This window comes from Electrophorus electricus, chromosome 24, assembly GCF_013358815.1.
Source record: "Electrophorus electricus isolate fEleEle1 chromosome 24, fEleEle1.pri, whole genome shotgun sequence".
NCBI lineage: Eukaryota > Metazoa > Chordata > Actinopteri > Gymnotiformes > Gymnotidae > Electrophorus > Electrophorus electricus.
In genome coordinates, this window is record NC_049558.1 from 8,149,846 (window position 1) to 8,165,665 (window position 15,820).

The 15,820-nt window shown below is 43.2% G+C and overlaps 3 protein-coding genes across 6 annotated transcripts in view; 2 read left to right on the plus strand and 1 right to left on the minus strand.

Moving 5' to 3' along the window:
• Nucleotides 1–3,473, plus strand: part of plxnb1a (plexin b1a) — a 43,430-nt gene extending 39,957 nt beyond the window's left edge. For all 3 annotated transcript variants that reach the window (XM_035522307.1, XM_027008408.2, XM_035522309.1), the window contains 5 exons: nt 136–283; nt 398–462; nt 547–622; nt 853–927; nt 1,044–3,473. In XM_035522307.1, coding sequence (XP_035378200.1) covers nt 136–283; nt 398–462; nt 547–622; nt 853–927; nt 1,044–1,148 — 469 coding nt within the window. In that variant the 3' untranslated portion in view covers nt 1,149–3,473. The remainder of the gene's footprint in view (nt 1–135; nt 284–397; nt 463–546; nt 623–852; nt 928–1,043) is intronic.
• Nucleotides 3,474–5,921: 2,448 nt separating this feature from the next.
• On the plus strand, nt 5,922–11,355 carry si:ch211-220i18.4 (SRSF protein kinase 3). Of its 2 annotated transcripts, none has more exons than XM_035522625.1 (12): nt 5,922–6,043; nt 7,371–7,453; nt 7,602–7,710; nt 7,886–7,973; nt 8,060–8,147; nt 8,424–8,530; nt 8,681–8,810; nt 8,968–9,014; nt 9,136–9,243; nt 10,252–10,321; nt 10,411–10,503; nt 10,666–11,355. In XM_035522625.1, the coding sequence occupies exons 1-12, from the start codon at nt 5,994–5,996 to the stop codon at nt 10,848–10,850; spliced, it is 1,158 nt and encodes a 385-aa protein (XP_035378518.1). In that variant the 5' UTR covers nt 5,922–5,993; the 3' UTR covers nt 10,851–11,355. The 2 variants fall into 2 exon arrangements, with proteins under 2 accessions (XP_035378518.1, XP_035378519.1); XM_035522626.1 differs by having other exon boundaries at nt 5,923–6,043; nt 7,371–7,438.
• A 250-nt stretch (nt 11,356–11,605) lies between these two features.
• On the minus strand, nt 11,606–14,207 carry slc16a7 (solute carrier family 16 member 7). Its single transcript, XM_027008454.2, has 3 exons — nt 13,894–14,207; nt 13,426–13,569; nt 11,606–12,883 (listed from the first exon to the last, which is right to left on the minus strand). The coding sequence occupies exons 1-3, from the start codon at nt 14,108–14,110 to the stop codon at nt 11,610–11,612; spliced, it is 1,635 nt and encodes a 544-aa protein (XP_026864255.2). The 5' UTR covers nt 14,111–14,207; the 3' UTR covers nt 11,606–11,609.
• Between the last annotated feature and the right edge of the window lie 1,613 nt (nt 14,208–15,820).

Below are 15,820 nucleotides of genomic sequence, written 5' to 3' on the forward strand. Positions count from 1 at the left end.
GCAAGGGCTTCGGCAACTTCACACCGGGTCATTAGTTGTGTAATGAGTCATAACTGAAAAGCAAAAATAAACCTTATTTTAATAAAACATAACGAAAACGCCAAACCTTAACCAGTGCGTATCTTGTTTTTACAGTCTGCCGTTGAGGTTTTGGATCAATGTTTTGAAGAACCCACAGTTCATCTTCGATGTTCAGGCCTCGGACAATGTGGATGCAGTGCTGTCTGTTATTGCCCAGACCTTCATGGACTCCTGCACCATAGCCGACCACAAGCTGGGCAGGGTGAGTCAATTAGGACCAGAACCTTACAAGGCTTAGCTAGCCAATCAGAGATGGAGAAAAGGAGCCAGCAGTGGGTGCGATTTCAACCTCTCATCTGTGCATTGCTCCAATCAGGACTCGCCCATCAACAAGCTGCTGTATGCTCGAGACATCCCGCGCTACAAACAGATGGTGGAGAAGTGAGTGCGTTTCCATGCTCTTCTGCTTCGGCTCACGTGAGGCCTTTCTGCGGTCTGACCGCTGTCACTCTTGTGTCGCTGCAGGTATTACGCAGACATAAAGCAGACCATCTCCGCCAGTGACCAAGAGATGAACTCGGCCCTGGCAGAGCTGTCCAGGGTGAGCAGTTCCGTTTTTATCTTCCCAACAGTCTATCTGCTTCCAGTAGTCAGGGTCAGGGGCATCCGTCCTTTGTGTTCCTTGGAATGTTCTAGATCGATTGCACTGATCTCTTTATTTAATTAGCATGGAAGAAATGGGGAAATGGCGAGAGCGCTTGTTGCCACCCTTAGCAAATCGATCAGGTATTTTGCCGTTTGTCTGCTGCCTAAATGTCTCCTGCCTTGCAGAACTACTCGAGTGAGGTGAATCACCTAGTGGCCTTGCATGAGCTATACAAGTACATCAACAAATATTACGATCAGGTGAGGGGATATCAGAGTCCGTCCAGTTTCACTTGCGTCCACTGACCTCCGATTGGCCTTTGACCTTCCTCAGCCTGATCGTCTTTTTTTCGTCTGTTCCCCTCCCCGGCCACCAGATCATCACAGCTCTAGAGGACGACTCCACGGCTCAGAAGATGCAACTGGGTTACAGGCTTCAGCAGATAGCCGCAGCCGTGGAGAACAAAGTGACCGACCTCTGACCTTCGGACTCCGAGGAGGAGCTGAAGCTCCTAGAGGAGCACTTTGGGTTAGGAGGTCCTTGTTGCAGGCATGCACACGTCGGCGGCGAGCGTATCCTACAAGGAGAGAAGATAAGGAGGTTATTCCCTGGAACAGTGAATCTCAGTGCAGCCACTAGCCCAACGACGTCAAGACTGTAACGGGAGCTCATATGTAGTTGCAGCTGGACTATTCTTGCTCAACTCCCAAGCAAAATCCATTTCAGTGCCTAGCAGGCTTGCCTGGATACCCTCTGAACCTTCAGCAGATGTTCACTGATGCTTGAGAAGATTTTATGCAAATTGTTTTCCCATAACTCTTTGCTTCGCATTGGGCAGCAGGAACTTAAGATCCTTCATAGCTGCTTTTTAAAAAATGATGCCAACGTGAGTGACACCACAAGGTTTGTCTCCGGAGAGCCCTGCTGGTTCGATCAGTCTGACCTGTTCAGAGTTATATATCTAAGTGCTTAATGTTCCCTCTCTGTCTTGAAAACTATTGTTTCATTGAAACCATTTCAGACAAATATAATCTCATCTAGCAACTTAACATAACATGAGATGCATGGAATGAAAATTCCAGGCTTCGGCTGCGTAGCGGTCATGGAAAATCAACGCAAGACGCGTATGTAATTGCTTTTTGTATGATGTGCAGTACAGTTTGTATGTACAGTCCAAATCTGTCAGTGTTGATATGATGCGAAAGGGCAAGCAAATATTCAGGCAGTATCGTTTCTATATGAACTGGGAGAGAAGTTAAAGGGGGTGTTTTTTTTCTTTTTTTCTTTTTTCTCTCTCTCTCTCTCTCTCTCTCTCTCTCTTTTAAGTATTCCTAACCATCTGGGCAGCGTGCTGGCTTGCGGTTTAGCATGTTGGCCTCCCACGACTGGGGTCTTGGGTTTGAGTCCCTAGCGGGGTGATGTTTCCATGGTCTCCATGGGTCTGTGTGGGTTTCCTCCAGGGTCTCAGGTTTCCTCCCACAGTGCCCAGTGGTGGATGGCCCTCTGTCCTGGGTGTTGTCCTCTCTCTCTCTACTCACTGCATCCGATTCAGTCCGCCAGGGGACTGACGTTTACGGTCGAGAGTTGGCTGCTGCTTCTCGCTGGCGTGTGACTGGATATAAAGCCTTTTGTGTTAATTGTAGAGCGACTTTCTCGAAAGGCGCTATATAAGCATAACTTTATCCATTTTATAATAAGCACTAGACACAAAACCATGCCTGCACTCACAAACCTAACCTGAGCCCTAGCTGAAATGGAACTGATTTAACACTAATAACAAATTGTTGCATTAACACCCTTAAGGCTAAACTAACACAGTTCGTGCCAGGTGTCCTGCTGTTAATTCGCTCATCGTTACTGAAGACTGACTTGGGCAGTGTGTACTGCCATATCGCTTTATGCCCTTATCTTCCTTATGGCGTTCAGAAGTGCGTGGTTGTGTTGTGTACTCACCACGCGCTACGCACATCAACGTCAGCAATTCAGTGACGTGAAAAGGCTTCTTATTCCAGAATTACAAGTGGAATCCTTATCAAGTAGATCTCATCAGTCATTTTCACTACTTCTTCTTAATTTATTTGTCTATATTAATTGTAGTGATGTGGGTTTTTTATCTAGCTCGTTAATATTGCTTTAATGTTCTAACGTTTGTGCGGTTATGACGTGCGACGTAACGAGGCACTGTTGGTATCGACAAACTCTTAATGACTAGTCTAGTTTAAACGCTTAACCATGTGATAGTACTACTGCTTTTGGGCCCTTGCTATGGGCCGGCCTGCCACCAAATAATCTCCCCCCGTTAGCTTCTGTTTCTAAAAGAGCGACTAACGATTTTGAGTGTTTTGAACATGTCCTCGTTTTCAGGTCGAAAACTGCTCACCGGTCACCATATAGTAAATCCCGGTATCCCCAAATGCCAGAACTCACCACACATTAGGGACGCCATTGTGAGCTTTATGTAAAATTTCGGCATGCACTTAGCGTTCATGTGGTCTTATAATGCTTTATGGGTGAGTTTCACTGTCGACTTATAAAGAACAAAAGTTCTTTGGTTGGAACGTATCAGGCGCATTAATGGGTAATGCAAGCCACTGTGGGCCTCCAGTTAGACTGCGTAATGTTTTCTTTAGAGTGATCCTGGCTTTCTATTTATTTATTTATTTATTTGGAGTCTAATTGGCTGCTACAAGTGGATTTATGTGACGACCAAATTCCCACAAATGATTTTTGTCTTTAATTGCTTTGTTTACCCCAGAGAATGGTTTTTGTTTACTGAATACAGACATTTGCAAAGATACAGGTCTTATTTGGGGGGGGGGGGGGTACTTCATGTGGTGGTGAAATGTTATGTAAATAATGCTTTGGGGGTATTTTGATCTACTTTTCTGTGCTCATGATGTCACGTTAACATTTGTCCTTTTTTTTTCGCTGCGCCTTTGTAAATAGAAATGTTGTGATCACTTGTATGCTTCCTGACCTGTTGCAGTGGAGCAGTGGTACATTTGTGTAAGCTGTCCTTAATAAAATTGTCAGAAAAGTAACCTTACCAGTCATGAGAGCCAAGCTGTCTGCTCGATTTGGAGTCCGGGGTTTGTAACTTGGATCTGGTTTTTCATTCCAGTGTCTAATTATATCTCAGGCCTGCCATGAGCTAAATATTTAGATTTACATACTGATTAGTTTAATGTGAATTCCGTTTCATTTCAATGTTGGAAATCTTTGTCCCTGAACATGCTGCGCTGTAAGGTCACTGTATAATGACCTTATCTAAAAACGGAGGCCGTGTTTACCATCGTAAGGGATCTACAGTGTACACCCACTGCACAGACTGGGATTAAAAAAAAAAAAGTCAGAGAGGGCCCCAACTGAACCAGAATATGCTCGTCTGTCATGGCTAAAATCGGCTGCAACAGGTCAGTGAGGGATGTTGTGTGTCAGCGTACGTACACACCTCTGTATGAGAAAGGTCTGACAAAAGCAGTCAGTTACAGCATCGGTCCGTTCCACGTAATGACAGGGTAAGATTCGGCCTTCAGAGGAGTTCGAAACCTTGCAGTCACTTAATATCCGAGGTGCCTGGATCCGGAGCTGCTGTGGCAGAGGTCAGCACAGTTTGGTGGTTTCCCTGCTCCAAGACGTGTACTAAACCTGGTGATTAACTGAGTCTGAGTCATAAGCATTAACACGGATATCACCAAACTTGCCCTAACTCTATATAAACCCCCCGTTTGTATAAATAATACCAATACTCGGTGCAACATCTGTGTTCTGCTTTGATTATAGCTCTTAATCCAAGTCGGTCGATTTTAAGTAACTCTTAAAATTAATATGAAAGGATTTACAATGTTTAAGCGGCAACACTGTGGAATACGCGTCCACTTGCACGTTAACCCCATGAATGGCACTGAAGTACCATGACTGAAATTAGAGGCACTAGAAGTGTGTTGGTGATGCAAGTGAGAGCCACTTTATTTTAGGTAACAGTGTCACTTCTAGAGAGCGAGAGCCAGATCCTGTGCACTTAAGAAGCCAGTGCCCTGGTTCACAAGCGCAGTTAGTGATGTGCTATATTTAGCAATACAAATGCCTTGGGATCAGTCGGGCATGCACCTATGATCTATATTCAATGAATCCTGTGTTGACAAGTACTTCAGCAAGATAAAACAATGGCCAGACATCAGGTTAAATCCAGCAACAGCCAGTAAGGCTGTGCATAGATGACTTTTCCACACAAGGATAGAACAACATACCCTCACCTTGCAGGTCAAATAAAAAAAAATTATTCACAGCTGTGCTTCAAAACAACAACATTAAAAGCTTTTTTTTTCCAAAAAGTACTTTTGGGACCCAGACGTGAGGCGGTGCGCCTGCAGAGGTTGCTGGATTCTTTGACTATTAGACATGAAACCCGATGTCTTTCTCATCTGCTTCTCTCATGCTACTTTCTAGTAACCCTCAGCTCCTGCTCTGTGGAACTCCGACCAGCCTGAGCTCAGAGTCTCCGAGAGGGGGATCAGCAGTGAGTGTTATCAGGCTCACATTAACTGCAGGGTGAGCCACTCTGCCAAGCTGCCTCTCAGCTCCAGCTGGCTGGGGGGTGGCTGAGGGGGGGGGGGGGGGTCACCCACTCTTCCATTTCCAAGCTGCCACAAGGGGGGGGGGGGGGGGGGCAAAAAAAATAAATTCAGATCATTTTCCATTGGTTGCCACTGACATGCCAAACTCTCCAGGAGACGGCATGGGTTATAAATTGCTGTGGCTTCTTTTTACAGGCCTTGAACTCATTTCTGACAACTTCTGAACCTTTTCAGGCCCAACTGAGATCTCTGGCTAGAGTGAAGAATTGGCTTTTGCTAGTTTTACTTATGATATATGCCTGTGGCACAAAATGATCACTTACAAAGCCCTAAAAGTTCTATATGAATGTCACCAACAACACATACATACATCGTTAGTTATGAAAGTAGTGTCAGCTTTTGTTTTAATGTTTGACCTGTCATTAAGAACAGAAAACAATAACGGGAACGACGCTACTGCTCAGTTTGGTTTTGTTTGATTGGGCAAGGGATTATCAGTATCAAACACTATTACAGTCCAGAGAAGTCTGCCTCAGCCACCTGTCTTTCCTCAGAATATCCCCCAGCTGTGTGTGTGTGTGTGTGTGTGTGTGTGTGTGTGTGTGTGTGTGTGTGTGTGTGTGTGAGAGAGAGAGAGAGAGAGAAAGAAGGTGTGGCAGGGTTACTAAGCGAAGGAGAGTGAGGGATTTCTCCTCAACACACCCACAGTGCACAGCAGGTCTCTGCCCGCAGCCAGAACCTCCTCCGACATGGCGAGCAGCAGGGCCCAGAGCGCCTCCACCCAGATCTGCACCGAAGTGTAAGTCATCTTCCTCCACCCAGATCTGCACCGAAGTGTAAGTCATCTTCCTCCACCCAGATCTGCACCGAAGTGTAAGTCCTCTTCCTCCACCCAGATCTGCACCGAAGTGTAAGTCCTCTTCCTCCACCCAGATCTGCACCGAAGTGTAAGTCCTCTTCCTCCACCCAGATCTGCACCGAAGTGTAAGTCATCTTCCTCCACCCAGATCTGCACCGAAGTGTAAGTCCTCTTCCTCCACCCAGATCTGCACCGAAGTGTAAGTCATCTTCCTCCACCCAGATCTGCACCGAAGTGTACATCATCTTACCTTCTTGCACTTTCACAGTGTTGGTTATGTTGTAGTAAGGTACTAATGTTTCAAGCCACGTGCGCAAAAACATGTAAAGCTCATCTCTGAATGCACATGTGGGCATGTGACTTGTTCACCCACAACTTTGGTTTTGGTTCAGATGTCTGCACACAACGGATGTGTATGTTAATGTGGTTAAACTGGAGAATGGTGCTTTTGTTGTTATTGTGTTCTTTGCAAGTGTATGTTACAGGGAGCGGGAGATTTCTATAAGAGTGGTGAACATCAGACTTTCAGAAATGTTTATATTTATATATATATATATATATATATATATATATTATATATATATTCAGGTTTCAACCAAAAAATATTAGCTTCAGGCACTTGATAGACAGACAAACTGGCAGGATGAGAATTTGTAGGCAGTGATAAGGCCAAAGGTCAGAATACACATTTTGATTTCCTTTGCAAAATTGAGTAAGGGCACTAACACAGATATCTTAACACAAAAGATAAATGGTATTGCTGGTAATAATGTTATTAGGGATTTGAGTGATAGTTTTGTTAAACAATAATGTGACGTGAAAAACGTTTTGTGAGTCAAAACCCTAAACTGCATGTGAAGTTAATCTGGGGTTAAAAGCAATCAAACAGAGCTACTGTTTGGGACTGAAGGGTGATTTTAAGAACGTTTCACTGTGCGTACAGGGCGCTCTATGAGAGATGTCTGGGGTGAGATCTTTAGCTTTCTGCTGCATAAGACATTCATTTGCACCACTGGGTTTGGTACAAGGACACAACTGTGTGTCTGTAAGTAGTGCACTGATCCTGTCCTTCTTTACTAGGGCATTATGGGACACGTACCTTAAATAATAATTAGTAGTTATTAATAATTGTACGTTAATGCTATAGAGCTAATGTATGAGAGTCTAAATGTGGTGTACTGAATGTGTGTGTGTGTGTGTGTGTGTGTGTGTGTGTGTGTGTGTGTGTGTGTGTGTGTGTGTGTGTGTGTGTGTGTGTCCGAAACAGGAGTTTTTTTCAACGTCTGGAGCCTGATAACACAGAGAGTCATGAGGATTCCAGAGAATACTGCTATGGTCTGCAAATCTATGGTTTGGTATACTTAACACAATGGCACCATTCTTATGTACGTGACAGTCACAATGAGCGTCGGTGGCATGTTGACTGCCTACGGTACAAATAAGTCGCTGGAACCACTAACCTAGAACTGTTTGACTCTTGTGTCTGCTCGGTCTGAAGGAGGCTACCACCCTGTACATGTTGGGGATGTTTTTAACAAAAGGTACCAGGTTCTATCCAAGCTGGGCTGGGGCTACTTCGCTACAGTGTGGCTCTGTGTGGACCTCAGGTATATCCTGATAATGGTACATGCTACATATTCAAATGTGTGACCTCTAAATGTGTATGTAATATGTTTATGTGAAGTTAGAGTTTGTGTGTGTGTGTGTGTGTGTGTGTGTGTGTGTGTGTGTGTGTGTGTGTGTGTGTGTGTGTGTGTGTGTGTGTGTGTGTGTGTGTTTTAGGTCCGGCAAGCATGTAGCAGTTAAGATCCTGAAGAGTGGCTCTGGCTTCACCCAGGCAGGCCAAGACGAGCTAACACTACTTCGCTGCGTGAGTCTCTTTCTCCCTTTCTCTCTTTCTCTTTCTCTCTCTTTCTGTCTCTCAGGCTCACTTCAGTCTCTTTCTTGATCCTCCAGGCGAGTGGTCCCGCAGGCCGCCACCCTCAGAGAGACCGCATTGTGCAGTTGCTGGATGAGTTTAAGATAGCAGGTGTTAATGGCGTCCGTATCCTTTCATGACCCACAACAAATCATGTTTAACACCCATATAAAGCAGGCACGTGTTGTTCATACCAGCATTAGTTTATTTAGAGATCCTCAATACTAATTTTCCATTGAGTGCATCCGGCTATACTTTTCATTTTATTAAAGTCAAAATCAACATAAAATCCCTCATTCAAGATGGAATATATGATTACTCAGAAACTACAATTGTACACATGTAGCCATTTTATGGACCTCGGTGATGGGTATTGTTTTGAGGCTTAGCCTGGCCGTACAGACATGTGTTTGGTCCTGGAGCTGCTGGGGCCAGACTTGCGTTGTTGGCAGGTGTGTTTTGGGAAGCCTGGTCTCTCGCTCGCCTGCGTCAGAAGCCTCATCACTCAGGTAAGTCCTGGAAGCCGGACGAGCACGGTACGCTGTACGCAGCTGCTTTGTGACATCACAATAGTCCTTTAGCCAATCGGAAAGCAGCTGCATCAATTATAACTGGAAGCTGTGTTGGCTTTTGAGCCCTTTGGACCACTTCTTTCCCAGGTTCTTGAGGGTCTCGACTACCTGCATACCAACTGTAAGATCATCCACACGGACGTCAAGCCAGAGAACATTCTGCTCTGCCCGTGCCGGCAGCCTTCGACTTGTAAAACAGACATCAAGGGAAGACAAGGTGAATTCATTTGTGTACCACTTTTCACAGAGTGACAATTCAAACTCTGTAGGCCTACAGCACACATCAGAACTGGTAGGAAAACTGAGAAGGAAATAAGTAATCCTACAGCAAACCTAAATACGGTTTTTCTCCCACTACTCATTTTAATATCCAGGTAACATTTCGGTGAAGATTGCAGACCTCGGTAGCTCCTGCTGGGTGGTGAGTCCAAGACTTTGATGCATTTCATAGCCTGTTACTAGCTTCAACGATAAACTATCCATGAGGCTAAACAGAGGAAAGAGGGCTATTGTCATAGACGATGTGTCTGCATGTGTTTCAGTACAAGCATTTCTGTGAAGAGATCCAAACTCGGCAATATCGCTCGCTAGAAGTTCTGCTGGGCTCTGATTATGGCCCCCCTGCTGACATCTGGAGTGTAGCCTGCATGGTAAGCCTCCAAACTTTTAAGCAAACATTGCATTCCATTATATTGATCTTACTTGTCTGGCTTCCACTGGAATTTCTTTCACCATTGTAGCTTAGTTTACATCTTATCTCTCTGGCAGATTTCAGTTTGATAAATACTGTTTAAGGCCTTTTGCCCCTGTTAATCAAGGAGTCCCTCAAGGTTCAGTTCTAAATCCCCTTCTCTTCATCATATGCGTTCTCCCTTTTGGTCGCATAGTTTGGCGCCGTGATCCAAAATCCGATTTGTTTGCAGGTGATTTACATCAGCACTAGATGCACTGCAGCTCTGCCCCAACATCATTAACCGAATCTAATCTGAAAACGTAGATGGTGCCAATTTTCAATTAAATTAAAAGAAATTCATTTGCTTCGTTTGTCATGTGCCCTTTTGTAGCAGGTACAAAGGTACAGTGAAATAAAATGTGACAACTCCAAAGTCAAAAAGAGTTAAGACAGTTAAAACAAGAGCACACAAATTTCACAAAAATGAAAAATGTGTAATTTGCATACATGAAATATATATATATATATATATATATATATATATATATATATATATATATATATATATATATATATATGTACCTAAAGTTAAATCCAGACAAAACTGAGATCTTACTTGTCAGTACCAAACCCTCCTTACCTGAAGTCTCAAGTGATATTAAAATCATCACTGTTAAATCCTCATCTAGTGTTAACAAGTTTGGTTTTATTTTTAATCCCCCCCCCCTCCCTTCTAGTCCAGTATTAGATCACTAGCTAGTAGCACTTTTCTATGTGTGTGTGTGTTATTATCACTATTATTTGTGTGTTCATGGCACTGACCCGTCCCTGTCGTGCCGGATCAGTGCTACGCTTTGCTCTAGTCTACTGAACAATTAGGGACATGGTGTCCTTTGGTTGGACTGCTGAGCACTGGTGACCAGGTATTAACGTTCAGTCTATATATTAAAGGCCAGATTAATAAGGTTGCCTCTTTTCCCAACAGGCTTTCGAGCTAGCCACTGGTGACTCTTTGTTTGAGCCCAAAGCCGGGAAGAACTTTTCTTTAGAAGAAGGTAGGGTATCGTTTAAAAATACGGAAAATATAGTGCATCCGATAAAAGGCTGGTTTTACTGTTTATACTCCCTGTTCTGGATCTGTTAGATCACCTTGCACATATCATTGAGCTCATGGGAAAGATCCCTGCGTCAGTGGCTCTGTCTGGTAAATATTCATCTGAGTACTTCAACCACAAAGGTGAGCAGAAAAGAAGCAAATAAATCATCATTTTAAATACTTTTGATTTTCTTACAGACATTACAGGAGTCATTGATCTACCACTCCTAACACAGAAAGCTAAATTCAAATCTGCGATGCAAAGAACAAAGAAATCCTCTAAATTGTACTTTTTTTCCTAAGGAGACCTCCAGAGAATTCCCATCCTTCGTCCATGGGGGTTGTATGATGTCCTGGTGGAGAAATATCACTTCCTTCTCCAAGAGGCCTCTCTCTTCTCTGACTTCCTGCTCCAGATGCTGGACTTCCTGCCAGAACGGAGGCCAACGGCAGCTCAGTGTCTTCAACACACGTGGCTAAAACTGTGACTGTACACGTCACCTTTGACCTATTTCTTCCTTTAATATAGTGATTGGGTTGATAACGGAATTTCACATTGTTTTGCCTTAGCAAATTGCTCGTATTTGGTTGTGATGCTTATATTAAAAAAATAATAATAAAACAGGTTTTTATGTTTGACAGATGATTGAACAAGATTTCAGACTTCATCATGTAAACAACAAAGTTCAGGTAGCACTGGATTTTTAAAGCTGACTGCTTTGTGTAACATTGATATTTTGGAGATCAACTAGAAGACATGACCATATACATTCCACATATTAAACATGACATTTTTTGTTTTAATTGTGTCATATAACAAATTTTAAGAGATTATACAGTGTTGTTGAGGTATTTTGTTTCTTTACTGGACAATACTGGTTAATCTTGGTGCCAAGATATTTCTCTTTGGTTATTTAACCAACCTACTGTTATTACTTCAGCTAACTATGTGCTAATTTTGAATAATATACAATGAATATATGAAAAAAATGATTTAATTTCCTGTGACAATGGTTATTATACATATATTGTACATACCTTCACATTCGTAGCCATTTCTGAATAATTTTATTAATATACTCTCAAAAATATGCCCATATAATAAAAGAAAACAAGAAAATAGCACTAATATTGGTAGTCCAAAATGTCATAGCCAAAAGAACCATTCTAGCAACATCGGTACAATAAACATCTTGTTTAAAAACATGAATGAAGGAACTTTTTGCTTGCGGTGTAAGCCTGGAGCATTAAGGCTCTTTGTTATCTGAGTCTGTAAGTTGCTTCTCCTGGTTGAGTTTGATGTTCTGCTCGCTATCCTTGGTCTCCTCCATGGTAGCAAGCTCTCTTGCAGAGCCCATCGGCAGCTCCTCTCGCTTCTTCTCATGCTCCTCCTGCTTCAGCCATCTGTAGTTGAAGAAGTTCATGATGAAGAGAAAGAGACCAGGGACCAGCATCATCACACCGCACGCAAAGTACATGTACTTATAGTCCATGAAGATGTCGACCAACGCACCTAGAGGAGAAGGAGTCCACAGCACACATCCGTTAGCGTGACAAGTTTCAAGTGATCTCTGGGTTGTAAAGTGTAGATGATGGACGGTAGTGTGAAATATCAGATTGTTGACTTTACTGGACTGAGTAGATGTAAATCTGAGGATTATACAAGACTTACCAGAGATCGGGGGCCCCAGGAGAACGGGGCCACATTCTATGATGGTGGCGAGACCAACAGCACTAGAGAACCGCTGGGCGCCCACCAGATCCATCAGCACCTCAAAAAGCAGCGCGCACACCATCCCAAAGGCCAGGCCGAAGAACACGGCGTACACCACCAGGCCTGTATAGCCAGGCAACAGGGGACACACCAGATGGCACGCCCCGTTGTACGCCACAGAGAAGCTGAAGAAGTACTGAATCCGTGGCCGGATCCACCGCGTGTTGGACACCAGGCCTGTCCCAGGCCGGGCCACCATGTCCACCAGGGCAAAGATGGAGAGCAGGCAGGCGGCCGAGTACTCGTCGGTGCCCTGGTGCTTGGCGTAGGGGGCCAGGAACACAACAGGGGCGAAGAACCCGAAGAACATCACCACGTTCCCCACCAGGTAGATGAGGTAGCCACGGTGTTTGAAGAGCGACAGGTCGATGAGTTTGTTCACCCGTGCTAGACATCCCGCCCGCTCGGGCCGCTGCTTCCCGTCGATCAATCTGACTGCCTGAGGGTCCGTCTTCCCGACTGCTCCATCATCGTCGCCACCACTCTGGTTCGCAGGTGGCTTGGCTGTAATCGTGATGGGCCTCATCAAGGCCCCTGCCACGCAGCAGTTGAGCACTATGGCTCCCAAGATGAAGAAGCTCCCTCTCCAGCCAAAGTTGTCCAACAAGAACTGGTTGAGTGGGGCCAGAGTGAACAGCAGCACTGGACTCCCTGCCATGGCCAAACCATTCGCCATAGGTCGCTTTACCAAGAAGTACTTCCCAATGATCGTCAGTGCAGGCTGTAAGTTAAAGGCAAGGCCCAGACCTGAGACATTGGATTACACAATGACACAAGTGTTTATTTGCCCTTCTGTCTCATTGCCTAATGTAGATCAATACCTTAAATATTTTTCATCCTATGCTTGTCATACTTGTAAAGGTGTTTGGGGCTTCAAAACCACCCAAGATAAAATTTCATCTGTGAGGAAAGACGTCAACTTATGTGTAAAACGTCATTGTTACTAAGGGCATGTTTGTTCATTTGCAAAAAAATAATTTCTCGAATCGCATTTGTAAAATCTACTGGGCTGATACCCTGCTGGGCTGCTTAACGGTTGATACAGAATGCAGGACAGCAGCCGAGAGAGCTTGGCGGAAAAACTGGGATCTTAGGCTGACCGTGGACCGGTGCCCTGTTCAGTTTTTGACCTTTAGCCATCAACAAACACACACAGGGGAGGTTCCCCGCTCTAGTAATCCTGACGAATCAGGGAGTTACTGGCCAAATGTCCTCGCATGACAAATGCCTGAAGCAAAGTTTCACCTCGTGCCTTCCAAGCTTTTGGGGACAACTGATGAGTAACATACCTCCAATGACTCCTACACATATGTACAGATGCATTATGGTAGTGCCAAAAGAAGCAGCCACCATAGCAACCCCAACCATCAGGCCGCCAACCATGACCACTGGCCGGCTGCCGTAGCGATTGACTAAAATGCTGCTGACAGGTCCTGCAGACAGAGAGAGAGACAGATTGAAGGACGAGGGAAGAGTCTAGAAGGCAGGGGGCCAGGCCGAGGATTACGCCTGCACTCAAAGCTACCGCAGTGCGTCTCACCAGGGTATGACCTTCGGTTGCACACAGCGGCAAGCTAGCATCGACAGCGTAGGTCTGGGTGGTCGTGCAGTTGTGTGCTCGTGAATGTAATCTGTAGTTAATTGCTTTGTTTAAGTATTTGCTGACTACTTGTAGACTTCGTTGGGGACATATGGTTGACCAGAACGCTTTGCTTACAATCAAACAAACAAACAAACAAACGTGGGAATCTCCTCACCTCCTGCGTACATGGTGGCCAGCATGATGGAGGAGACCCATGCGATTTCACTGTACGAGACGGAGAAGTACTCCTGGACCTCCTTGAAGTAGATGGTGAGGGACTTGGGGAAGGCGTAGGAAAAGCCGATGGATAGAAATGATCCAAACACTACCGCCCAGCCCCAGCCTCCGTCAGGAGGGGTGTAGCCCAGGCTAGTCACGGTTGTGGAGGGCATTGTGGCTACTTTGCAAAGAGACAAGAAATCACATACATATGTTGGATTAAATCTATAAATAGGTCTTCATCTCTGTATTTTAATTAAAGCTTTGATCAAAAATGTGAATTGAGTTTTTGTAGTTATTCAGTGTTTTATGTAAGAATTATGTAATTAAAAATCTGACAGTAATATTATTGAAACCAATTAAGAATATTTCATACATTTTGCCTTGTTACAGTTGCTCTCTAAGTCTCTTTTTTTGCGCCAATGCCTCATGGAGGGAAAAAATATAATTCATTTAAAAATCCTTTAGAGAATCATTAGAAACTGGAGCTTTCATGTGAACATAAAGGAAAATGTAACGCATAGACTATTACCTTATGCTACTAATTCATTACTACAATATATATTATATTGTAAATACATTTTCTTTTTTATTTTTATTGCTTCAGAATTTCTCAGGGAAAAAAAAGTGGAAACATTTCTGATTTGAATTGAGAAATATCTGTTATTAAATGAGTGTGGTTATTAGTCATAGGCTTACCTCTATGTGCAGAGCTGAGACACGGTTGTAGATAACCGCATGGTCCTCTGTCTCTTTATCAAAGAAGCGCTCGTTCTGTTAACCAGACCTTACCTGCCCTGGCCCCCACCCTCTCTCTTTCAGTTTACATACACTGGAAAGGGTTTGATTATTATTTTAAATCCTTGTTTAAAGTGGAAATCCCTTTGATTAAAATGCTGTGTTAACACATATAAGTGACCTGACAATGTTTTTAACCATCAGTACAAAGGATGTACTAGTAAGTTGATAAACCTTTAATTCCATTTTAAAAATTTGTTTTTTAATTCAAGGTTGGCAAAGCATATTTAAATTATTTTCTGCATACAAAAGGGAAAATGTGAATTTTTACACATTTGAAAGTCTGAAAGTGAAAACATAAATTGTATTTTTTTTTAAATAGCTGCTTTGAACTTAAATAACAAAACATCATAATATAAAAGAAATATAATATAAATATAATATAAAAGAAATTGTAGAGGACAGTTCAGCTGACTACAATGTTGAGTTTAGTCCAATAAGTTCAGTCTTAATCTTTAGTAGGAGTACTTAAGATTAAGTGGTGTGTGTGTGTGTGTGTGTGTGTGTGTGTGTGTGTGTGTGTGTGTGTGTGTGTGTGTGTGTGTATTAGAAGAAGATTGTAGGTGAGTAACTGCAGTGTACTGTAGTAAGGGATGTAGAGATATTCAAAATTGTAGTGAAGTACACAAAGGTCCTTCATCAGATGTGCAAGCAAAGTACTTCTGAATCAGTAGTAGGATGAATTAGTTTAAGTATGAAAAAGCAGGCGTTTGAATTGTAACATTTATTCCATGTTCCAAGAGTGTGGATCAGTTCTTTTTCTTTGAGTTTCCAAATTTCATTGTTGCCATAACAAATGGCAATGCAAACAGATATTTCATTAACACAATGTCCATTAGTAGTACGTAATGTCCATTAGTAGTACGCAATGTCCATTAGCCTTGCCACTGGGAAAGACAAATCCTTCATTTTATATATATATATATATATATATATATATATGTGTGTGTGTGTGTGTGTGTGTGTGTGTGCAAAATAAACAAACATGACAAACATGCACATAAACATTGGTCAGTTGCACATCTAAAATGCAAAAAGGAATCTGTATATAAATATTACAGACTTGCAGATACTTGCAAAAGCAA

Excerpts from the sequence above, each read along its gene's own strand:
- si:ch211-220i18.4 (XM_035522625.1), top strand. The coding sequence starts at position 5,994 with ATGGCGAGCAGCAGGGCCCAGAGCGCCTCCACCCAGATCTGCACCGAA. Across the intron at positions 7,711-7,885 it reads TGGCTCTGTGTGGACCTCAG|GTCCGGCAAGCATGTAGCAG; the intron begins GTATATCCTGAT and ends TGTGTGTTTTAG. Across the intron at positions 8,148-8,423 it reads AGCAGGTGTTAATGGCGTCC|ACATGTGTTTGGTCCTGGAG; the intron begins GTATCCTTTCAT and ends CTGGCCGTACAG.
- slc16a7 (XM_027008454.2), bottom strand. The coding sequence starts at position 14,110 with ATGCCCTCCACAACCGTGACTAGCCTGGGCTACACCCCTCCTGACGGA. Across the intron at positions 13,570-13,893 it reads GGCCACCATGTACGCAGGAG|GACCTGTCAGCAGCATTTTA; the intron begins GTGAGGAGATTC and ends CTCTGTCTGCAG. Across the intron at positions 12,884-13,425 it reads ATGTGTAGGAGTCATTGGAG|GTCTGGGCCTTGCCTTTAAC; the intron begins GTATGTTACTCA and ends CCAATGTCTCAG.